The sequence below is a fragment of the Malaclemys terrapin genome, chromosome 1, assembly GCF_027887155.1.
Source record: "Malaclemys terrapin pileata isolate rMalTer1 chromosome 1, rMalTer1.hap1, whole genome shotgun sequence".
Taxonomy (NCBI): Eukaryota; Metazoa; Chordata; order Testudines; family Emydidae; genus Malaclemys; species Malaclemys terrapin.
Genome location: NC_071505.1, coordinates 354,246,851 through 354,257,646, shown reverse-complemented (window position 1 = coordinate 354,257,646; position 10,796 = coordinate 354,246,851). Strand labels below are relative to the sequence as shown.

Genomic DNA, 10,796 nt, shown 5'->3' with positions numbered 1-10,796 from the left:
GTTGTTTTGTTTTTATCAGGGGGTGTTTTTGCCTGTAAGTTTAAGGAATGTAAAGTTTTTCTAGCCCCCGCCCACACACTCCCCCTATAAAGTTCCTTGCAAAACTCCCATTAGCCGCTCCAGTTCACTAGGTTCTCTGGTCGCTTAAGAGTGGGCTTTTTTAAACCCTCATCTTCCTGAGTAGCCCCGCCCCCTGGTTAAGGGTCCCTGGGTGCTAAAGGGCTTAGGGATTAAAGACTCATTATGAAGCTCACAGCTCTCAGCCTTGCCTAGCAGACCGCTAAGTTCAGCACACACAGGGTCAGCAGATGGTCCCCCAAACAAACAGACCACACAGTATATTTCAGTCAAGCAGCAAGGACATCACATACACAAACACACCCTATTGACCAAAAATTACCCCAAGGGTCATGTAATCACTCCTCCTTCACCTGGAGAACTCGCTTGCAAAACTCTCATGTTTGCCAGCAGATAAAAGTCAGGTAACATCCCTCTCCCACCCCCGTTAACAGCCAGAGCCCTTAGATGTAAAAGGAGGATGTGACAATCATTAACACATGGCTGGCTCCTGGGATCAGTACTTATTCTAAGGGGTGTTTTCACTCAGTAGGGCCTGAGCAAACTATGGGTCATTGCCTCAGAATTTGGCCTTGTATTGTACATCTACTAACACCTTTCACCGTGAAGGACCCACTGTGCCACAGAAGTGCAGCCACCTTGGCGCTGGAGGCCATCAGCCGGGGTGGGAGGGGGCACAGCTATGAGGGATATTTTGTCCAATGATACTGGAGCAAAATCACTACCTGTCGGAAGGGCCCTGGGGTGTTCAATGACTGTGCAGAGCAGAAAGGACAACAGACTTACTCTCTATGACACCCATGTTGCACAGGGTTGTCGAGCAGGAGATCTCCTTAGCAAGAGATGGGTACCTGTGAATTCTGAGATGGAAGTTTCTTCCTGGGGAATCCCCTTCAGGTAGCCGTGACCCAAACCTTTTGCACCCCAATATCGGCATCAACGTCCAATGCTGAGAGCTGACACAGACGTGTGCACCATTTATAATATAGCTCTGTGCAATCCCAGGGGGCTTCGTTCAGCCTCTAGGGGAGAAGCAGCATCTGAATGTAAACAGGCTGGAGACCAGAGACACTCTAGCCAATGTCTCTCTTTTAATATCTGTGCTTCTGTGCTCTTTATCTGGCTTTAGGAGTAAACAGTAATTAAGGGACCTTCCCAAAGGGAGATGAGAACTCTTGGGCTCTGTGCTGAGTCAGAGAGGAATTGGCTACTCTGTGTATTTGGGTATATTTAGAAAAAACTAGGGATAATACCTAGCTCTGCATATGGTCTGATACCCTGTAAATGCCCAGGGTGACTGGGTAGATAGAAGACAGAAATAGCTGGAGACAGATGACTTAGGGGAAACACAAATACTTTCTGCAGTCACATGGGGCTGTCACTAAGGGATCGGAGATCAGAAATTCTCATCAGTAACTATCATTGTTAGCATATAGGCTTGTTTGTTAGCCTGAGATAGAATATTGGGTTTGACTTTTTGATACTCTTATAACTTATATTAATATGTGTGAGGAACAATGAACAAAGAGACTGTCTGTTGCATTTCCCACAAACAGATGGGCTTTTATTACAATAAGGAATGATAAGGGATAGAGCTAAAGTGTTACAGGGCATGGTGGGAGTGTAATATAGGAGCACGCTTTAAGATTGCCTCAACCCCTACCTCAAGGCAAGATCAAGCAAACAGTTTGGTGGGGCAAGAGGGATTGGGTAGAAGGTTTCAAACACTAAAAGTCCAAAGAAATGCCTATCCCTGACCATAGCACCTCCTCACTCTTCACCCCTTCCATGGGATACCAAGGAGGTGGGACGAAGACCCTAGATGCATGACCTTTCAAAACAGAACAGGGCCATAAATTGTAAGGGGTGGGACTGTGGTTGTGCATTGCAGGTATATTTGGCCTGCTAAGAAGGAGGAGGTGGGAATGGCGAATAGGGAATGGGGAACGTGGACACAGGCTAAGTGCTCTGCGGTGTCAGAGCTGGGAATGGAACACCGGAAAACAGACTACCAGCGTGTAGAGCAATGGATATCTTTGCTTGGAACTAACCCCAATAAACATTGCATTGTCTGCACGTCAGACTTCTGGTCTTCTGCTCTCTGTCTGCATGACAAGAACAAGAGGAGAGGGTTAAGGGAAAGCCCTCTAACAATCAAGTTTAAGAAATGCTCCTGAGCTACAAGGTCAAACATTTGTTCAAAGCTTGTAATACCTTTGCCCCTTACCCACTTTTCCATCAAATCTCTCATTCTGTTTATATATTTCACATTACTCACACCAGCACCCCCCTTTTAAACTTCCAAAATTTCACTCTATAGTTTTGAGGGATAATCTGAAATTGTTTCAAAACCATTGCTTTGAATTTACAATAATCTAAAGCATTCTCAATTAGCATTTTATTGAATATATCCAGAGATTTACCAGTTAACTTGGCAACTAAAGTGGGCATCTTCTGGTCATCAAGAATCTTATGAACCACACGCAGCCTCTCAAAGGTAGTAAAGTATTCAGCAATATCACCTGCCTCGTTGTATGCAGGACACAACTGTTCCCTTTTTGTGGATTTCTGGAGAGTTGGGTATCAGTGGAGTGGGAGGGTTCTGGTTCTGCTTTTCCAGCAAGTCCAATTGGTATTTCTGCTCTCCCTCTTTCTCCTCATTTTCTTCTTGTTTTATTTCAGTAACTGTTCTTTTTCCTCTAGACGTTTTTTCAGTTGTTCAGTTGTGGGGAGTGGAGGAATGAGATCAAATGGTTATGTCACTTCTCCCTTTTATAGCTTCTGCCATTGGGAGGGAATTTCATTTTTCAAAATAAATCCCCCAGCACAGTTAGTGGAGTCCAGTGTCACATGAGCTGGTCACATGCCCTTGCATGCTTCAATGAGTCATAGCGGGGCCATCACCCATATTCTGGCTAGAACATCCACAGGGAAGTCCATCAGTTAGGGATAAGCTTCCTCCATGGCCTATTGCATTCATTGATGGGCCATCAACTGGAATAGTTCATTCACAATGTGCTGGCTATATTGGATGTAAACTGTAGTAGGAAGAGGGCCTGAAACATAAGCCCTTGTATCAGAGTCCTGGTGTGAAGCCTGAAGCCCAGGATAAAGTAGTGGTCAAAGCTTTCTGCTATAAAGGATAGTTAAGTTATGAGTAAGAGGCAGGCCCTGCTCACAGAATCTGGCAATAACAGGGCTGATATTGCAAAAACACACATTTCTAACAGGTGCTAGGCACAGAGCACTCATGTAAACACATTCCAGAAGGATGGTTCAAGAACACCTCGATACCAACTCATTCCACAAAAGTAAAAGGAACACTCTGATCCACCCTAAAGATAAGGTCAGGATGGCAGTGTGATGGATAGAGATTTACAAGGTAATGAGTGTTAACTAACACAGAGTGTTAACTAACTACATCAGAGGGGCAATATGAAACTTGTTTGTACTGATGTATAAAATGGAGACTCAGAGGGTGTATTTTTGGCCAGCCGAGGGCGAAGTGGAAAATCACACCACTGATTGAGCAGCATCCATTGTCATGGGCATACATGTGCTAGAGTAACTGTAGACATTGATCCGGGGAGCTAGGACCCTGCTTCATTGGCAATAAACCTGGCTGGATGCCTTCGTACCTTAACAGATCTTTTGGTCATTGGGCGGTTTGCTGTGCCAACTGTCTGTGCAGAGCTGTAACAGCACACAAGGAGAACACACATATGCAGCCAATCATGTATCAACATAAACTATCATGTGGGAGTTACCACAGGAGCAAACATATTTGAAATACAGGTACATAATCAATATTCATAACTTCAGATACAAAAATGAGACATGCATACAAACAGGATAATCATATTCAGCAAACCACAACTTTTCCATTGACACATAACATGACATATTTTGTACAAGATGTGTTGCAATTATATAACAGTGGTGAATATGATTGTTGCCAGGGTGTTGCTTTAGGGTATAGAGTGTCAAAGCAATATATCTATCGAACAGGAACTCTCTGAGATCTAATTTTATATTTTTGTATAAGACATACATCCATATCCAGAAAAAGACTGCATTCTGGTCTGTACCACAGGAGAAAAGCAAGCAAAGGTGCACAGCAGAGCAAAATGAAAGTGTTTTCCCTGCTACCCATCACACACACAATACGTGACCCCCTGAAAAATGTCCCTCTCACTTTCCTTCTTCAGAGAGTGTCACCTGCACTTTCTGTTTGTCAGACCTTTCCCTCACACACATTACTGGATCAACATATGTTTTGCCACAATGTATGATCAGTTGTCATCATCATCATCTTCATTGCAAATGCGAAAGGAATGGTAGCCTGCTTGCAAACTGAACACTATCCGGATCCATCTCTGGGAATGTGCTTAAAGGGGTCTGGTTGTATATTCTCACAGTGGCAGTCTTGTGCTACTGAAGCTTTTGGTGGCCACGGGATTGCTGACTGTGTAATGGCATTCCTTGGTATGCCCATTTCAGAATTTGCTTCTCTTTCACTCTAGTAATGTGTCCCCAAAAAGAAAGTTACCAAAACTTTCAAAATGCCTTTGGGAGTGGTTGCTGGGTTCCATATGTCATCACTCCTGTGTTATGTTGCAGTCTATATGATTTTATAAAAATATGCTAATGAGTGAATATAATGTAACTGGAATATGCTTCATGCAAAAGGTCTCTTGTAAGGTATCATTACAAAGTTTATAATCTGAGTGTGTTCATCCTCTTTCTATAAATGTATCACTCTTGTATCTGAAACTAGAAATATGAAATGTAACTCTGAGGGCCTATTGTAATTATGCAAGGTGTGGGCCATTAATGCTGGTTTGGAATCTTGATGGCTCCCATCAACCAAGACAATTGACTGTATGGCTCTGTTTGCAGGCAAGCCTTCCTGTGAGTCAGGCTGGGAGGAATGAAGGCTCGAGGTCTTACAGTGACATGTGATCATGTCACCTAAACTGGAATCCATCTTTAGCTTGGTGCTTTTCCAGTGAGGAGAGCGGGTGGGAACCCAGAGGGACAAAGGATTCCCGCCTTATGCAAAAGATATATAAGTGGGTGGAACCGAACAAAGGGAGGAGCCATCATGAGGAATACCCTAGCTACCACCTGAACTGGAACAAGAGCTGATAGTGAATGTATAGCTTGTTAGAGGTTAACAATGTAACCAAAGGGTTCCTGTCTAGGACGGTATTTTAATTCAGAGATCAAAAGGAAATATTATTAGATGAAACTTGAGGTGTAATAATATCATTATCTATATGTCCCTTTAAAGTTTCTGGTAAACTGTCTATAAACTGCTTAATGTTAAGCCAGGCAGTTAATTACTGGTGATGTTTAGGAAACAGAGGGTTACTTTAAAAGCCTATAGTTCACCCAAGGACTGCTGTGTAAAGAACTGTATAAAGGGCTCTTAGGACCTGATCCTTTTAACCTCAGATCTGCTTAAGCTTTGTCAGGGGAAGTCTTGAGTCACAAGAATGTGGTCTCCAGGTATATCCTGCACCACCCTGATATTTAATATTTTGACATTTCGACTATAATCTATGGACTAATTCTGAAAGAACTCTATGCAACTCTGAAGCCCACCGTCTGAAGCTGATTTAAGAACTCTATGCATGTCTGTGTGTATAAAGATCTTTTAATACTCTATCTCTTTTCTTTTTTAATAATGTTTAGTTTAGTTAATAAGAATTGTCTGTAAGCGTGTATTTGTGTAAGATCTGAAATATTCATTGACCCGGGAGGTGATGTGTGCGATCCTTTGGGATTGGTAGAACGTTATTGTATGATGAAAAATATTTTCATAATCATCATCATACTTGACCTGGCTGTCTGGGTGGAATCCAAAGTCTGGGTTGCTTTAAGAGAACTGAATTTTGGATTCAGTGTAACCAGTAAAGCATTGTGAGAGCTGTTTTGTTGCTGGCTTGGGCAAAATAAATGATTAAAGACATGGAAAATTTTGTGTATGAGGAGAGTTTTAAACGACTGGGACTTTTCAGCTTGGAAAAGAGATGACTAAGAGGGGACATGAGAGAGGTCTATAAAATCATGATGGATGTGGAAAAATTGAATCAGGAAATGTTATTTACTCCTTCACATAACACCATAACTAAGGGTCACCAAATGAAATTAATAGGGAGCAGAGTTACAACAAACAAAAGGAAGTATTTCTTCAGAGACAACCTGTGGAACTCTGCTGGAGGATGTTGTGAAGGCCAAAACTATAACATGGTTCCAGTAAGAACTAGATAAGTTCATGAAGGATAAGTCCATCAATGGCTATTAGCCAGGATGGGCAAGGAAGGTGTCCCTACCCTCTGTTTGCCAGAAGGTGGGACTGGGTGACAGGGCATGAATCATTTGATAATTGCACATTCTGTTCATTTCCTCTAAGCACCTGGAATTGGTCACTGTCAGAAGATAGGATACTGGGCTTCAAGGACCATTGATCTTACCTAGTATAGCTATTCTGATGTTCATATATAGACCCCAGATGAATCTGCACCCCCGCCTACTGGAAACCCACTCCTCTCCCAGAGCTGAGATAGAACCTAGGAGTCCTGATGGGATCTCTCTCTCTGCAGTTAGTAAGAAAGCAAAAATATACATTAAAATTTAAAACCTAAACAGTGTCCCTTAAGTGACTTGCCACAAGATATCAGAACATGATAGTATTAGGACTGAGTGGGTCTAATATTTATTTAATTTTCTCTCTTTTATATAGGAATTAGATACTGTGCTCCTGGCAGCTAATTGATAATTTACCTTCCAATAAACTACAGTTTTCAAGAGTCTAAGTAGCCCCTGGAATCACGGTAATGGTTGTCACCCCTACCAAAATCTGAAAATGCTCCCTTGCAGCTGCAGGTGGGGTGAGGGATGTGGAAATGATCCAGCGAGTGACAGGGGGAGGGGAAGAGAGTACCAAGGACAGGGGCAGGGCCTTGGAGGGGAAGAGTTAAAAAAAAGGGCAGAGTCTTGGCAGAAGAGGCAGGGCAAGGTGTGGGGTTTAGGGGGTCCATATACCAGCAACTTGAAAGGTGGAAACCCAGTGAATTGGAAACAGAATGATTCCCCAGTTTGTTATGCTTACACAACACAATAAGGTCAGGAAAGGGATTAATGTCTCTGTGACTGTCCAGTCAGTGATTCAGGAAAGAAGGCCCAGCACCAAGTCACCAGCCAACTCTGAACAGAGCATGTTCGGAAAGCCAGAGCACCAGGAGTAAACTTTAGGTCCCTTTATGAGTGAAGAGCTGGAGCAGCCTGTCCCGGATCTCTTTGGTCCTTATCCCGTAGATGATGGGGTGTAGCAAGGGGGGCACCAGGAGGTACACATTGGCACTGAGAATTTGGAAATGCAGGGGCACATTGTGGCCAAACCGGTGCGTGAGGGAAGAGAAGAGATCTGGGATGTAAAAAGCTAAGATGGCACAAAGGTGGGAGCCGCAGGTCCCAAAAGTCTTGAGCTGGGAGTCATTTCTGGGGAGACTAAAGATGGCCCTGAGGATCTGGATATAGGACATGGTGATAAAAAACACATCCAGAGCGGTCACCAAGAATGCGACAGAGAGGCTGTAGTAACTACTGACACGGATGTCGGCACAGGCCAGTTTCACCACGGCTATGTGCTCACAGTATGAGTGAGGGATTATGTTGGTTCTGCAATATGGCCACCGCCTCGCCAGTAAGGGACAGGGCAGTGAGAGCATGCTTCCACGCAGCACCACGGCCAGCCCAATCTTGGCCACCACAGGGTTTGTCAGGATGGTGGAATATCTCAGGGGATCACAGATGGCCACATAGCGGTCGAAAGCCATGGCCACAAAGATCCCAGACTCCATCACTGAAAAGCAGTGAATGAAGTACATCTGGGTGAGGCAGGCACTGAAATATATCTCCCTGGAATTGAACCAGAAGATGCTCAGCATTTTGGGCAGGATTGACATGGACAGGACTAGGTCGCTGGTAGCCAGCATGCAGAGGAAATAATACATGGGCCCATGGAGGCTTGGCTCCATCTTCACAATGAACAGGATGGTGAAGTTCCCCAAGACGGCTATGGTGTACATGGTGCAGAAGGGGATGGAGATCCAGACATGGGCCCTCTCCAGGCCAGGAATCCCCAGCAGGATGAAGGTGGAGGGGTTGGTGAAGTCAGTTGTGTTGGAACCCGTCATGGAGTAGGAGAGAATGTGTCCAACTGTGAGGCAAACGGTGCCTCTTGCATATACCATACGTTCCTCTGACTTCCTGTATATGCACAGGCTGTAGGGTGATGGTCACAGTACAAATGCCTGGATGGAGAGACAAAGTTAATTTAAGACACGACATGTACTACTGGAGGCTGTTCTCATGGGTGTAGCAGATTGATTGCTCTTCACACACTGAAAAGTAACATTTTGTCTTTTCAGAGAAATGAATTATTAACAACTGACGCTACTAATGCCAATTCAATATTTTATGGTGCTTTGTGCCTCAATAATTCCTATACAACATGGTGTGGGAAACTGTAAGAGGCACCAGCAGGAAACACGAGTGTGTATAATGGTTATCCATGATTATTCCTTAATTTAATGAAACCCAGGCTAGAGAGTCCATGCTGTAGGGAGGTCCCCATTCACCCAGGAACTGAAAATCTGAGAGTGGAAAAAACCAAAACTTTGCCAAGACATATGCCAGGGTGAAACATTCCATCTTGAACAGACCTCAGGGAAGTGACCTGGGCATCATTGATATCATCTTCACAGAAACACCTGTTCATTCACAGCAGTGGCAAAAACAAAGACAATGTTCAGATGCCTAAGGAATGTGATGGAGAATAACCTGCTTTGGACATGCACTTAGTTTTGGTCACCCAGAATCTATAAAGTATATAGAAAATAGAAAGTGGATTTCTGAGACATGCTATGAGAATGTGGGAGGCTGCTATATATGGACAGACTGAAAACTCTCAGACTGTTTACTTTAGAGAAGAGACAGAGAATGGAAGTGTTTACATTCAAATGGACAAACAGAAAAGAGGTTCCAAGTAGTAATATCTATGGATACTTAGTGCTTCAAAAGGGCTAAATCCCCAAAGCTGAGGAAAATTATGAACAAAACTGATTGGGTTGAAAAATGAAGACCAAAAACTGGGAATTAAATTTGGGAGTTCTTTAAGGAGATTTTATTAGCTAGCTAAAACGTCACAATTCCACAGTCAAGAAAACGGGCAACTTTGGATAAAAACCCAGTTCAGTGTCAAAGTGACGGATGCAGTTGGGGTGGGAGGAAGCAATATATATCAAATGTGAAAATGGAAAAATAGCAAGCAATACAAATCAGAGGTTATGAAAATTGATTAGAGACGTTAAAGACATCGGGGAAAATCCATGTTTGGCAAGGCTGCAGATCACAAAAAGAGGTTATTAAGTATTAATTCATAAAAAAGAAATCCTAGAAAATGTTTAGGCGAATTGCTAGGGGAAGAAAGGAAATTTGTTAATGTTTCAGGAAAGGTAGAAAAGGTTCAGGAAATAAGGAGAAGTATGCAATCAGGTAGTAGCAGAGCAAAAGAAAGAAAGAACAAATACAGGACAGCTCTGTGTTAAACGTAAACTATTAAAAAAATTAAAGGAAAATTTATAAAAAAGATTTGACATGGTTAGGAAATAATGGAAAAACTTGTATGGGATTAGTTCAAACAAAAGTCTAGGAATATAAATAACGCCAGTCAACAATAGGGTTTATGGAAAACCGGTCTTCTCAAATAAACCTGATTTCATCCTTTAATGAGAGTGCACATTTAGCTGATCAAGAGAACCGCACAAATGCAATGCACTTCAATCTCTCTGCAGCCTTTGATATAGTGAGGAAAACAGTCAGATAAGAAAATGAACACTATACAGTATCAGTAGAGCACACATTAAATGAACTAAAGGGTGGCTAAATGATCTCAGAAAGCTGTTGTCAATGGGCCAGTGTCAGTGAAAGGGGGATGTTTCTAGTGGGGTTCTGCAGGGACCAGTTCTAGACCGAATGCTATTCGATATTTATATGAATGATCAGGAAGCAAATAGAAAATCACTGCAGATGAAAATTGTGGATGACATGAAGACTGGCAGAGTGATTACATTGAGGAGGCCAGGGAAAGCTTATCAGTTGATCTGGAGCATTTGGAAATTGATGCCCCTGCAAACAAAATGTTTTAATACAGTCAAATGCCAAGTTATCCTCACAGAACAGGCAATGCAGGCCGGACCCACAGACTAGGGCACTGTATTATGGAACGCAGGGACCTTGAAAAGGGTTTAGGGGTCACTGAGGACAACAAACTCATTGTGAGCTCCCAGTGCGATGCTGCGACCAAAAGAGGTGATGTGATCCTTGGATGTATAAACAGGGTAGTGGGGAGTTGGAGCAGTGGAAGGATTTTACCTCTGCACATGGCATTGGTGAATCCGACTACGTCCAGTTCTGGGGTCCACATTTCAAAAAGGATGTTGAAAAATTGGAGAGGGTGCAGAAAAGAGCCACAAAAATGATTGGAGGCTGGAGAAAATACCTGAAAGTGAGTGGCTAAGAGCGATTAATCTATTATCATATCAAAAAGACTATTAAGTGAGACTTTTCATGGGGAGAAAAAAGTAGGCACTTTCATGTGCAGAAAATCATGGATAATAATGGGCTATGAAATCTAGCGGAGAAAGGCA

The 10,796-nt window shown here is 43.0% G+C and overlaps 1 protein-coding gene across 1 annotated transcript; it reads right to left on the bottom strand.

Annotated features, from left to right (window-relative positions):
- Positions 1-7,334: 7,334 nt before the first annotated feature.
- On the bottom strand, positions 7,335-8,309 carry LOC128834017 (olfactory receptor 52M1-like). The gene has a single exon (XM_054022425.1). The coding sequence runs from the start codon at positions 8,280-8,282 to the stop codon at positions 7,335-7,337; it is 948 nt and encodes a 315-aa protein (XP_053878400.1). The 5' UTR covers positions 8,283-8,309.
- Positions 8,310-10,796: the final 2,487 nt, after the last annotated feature.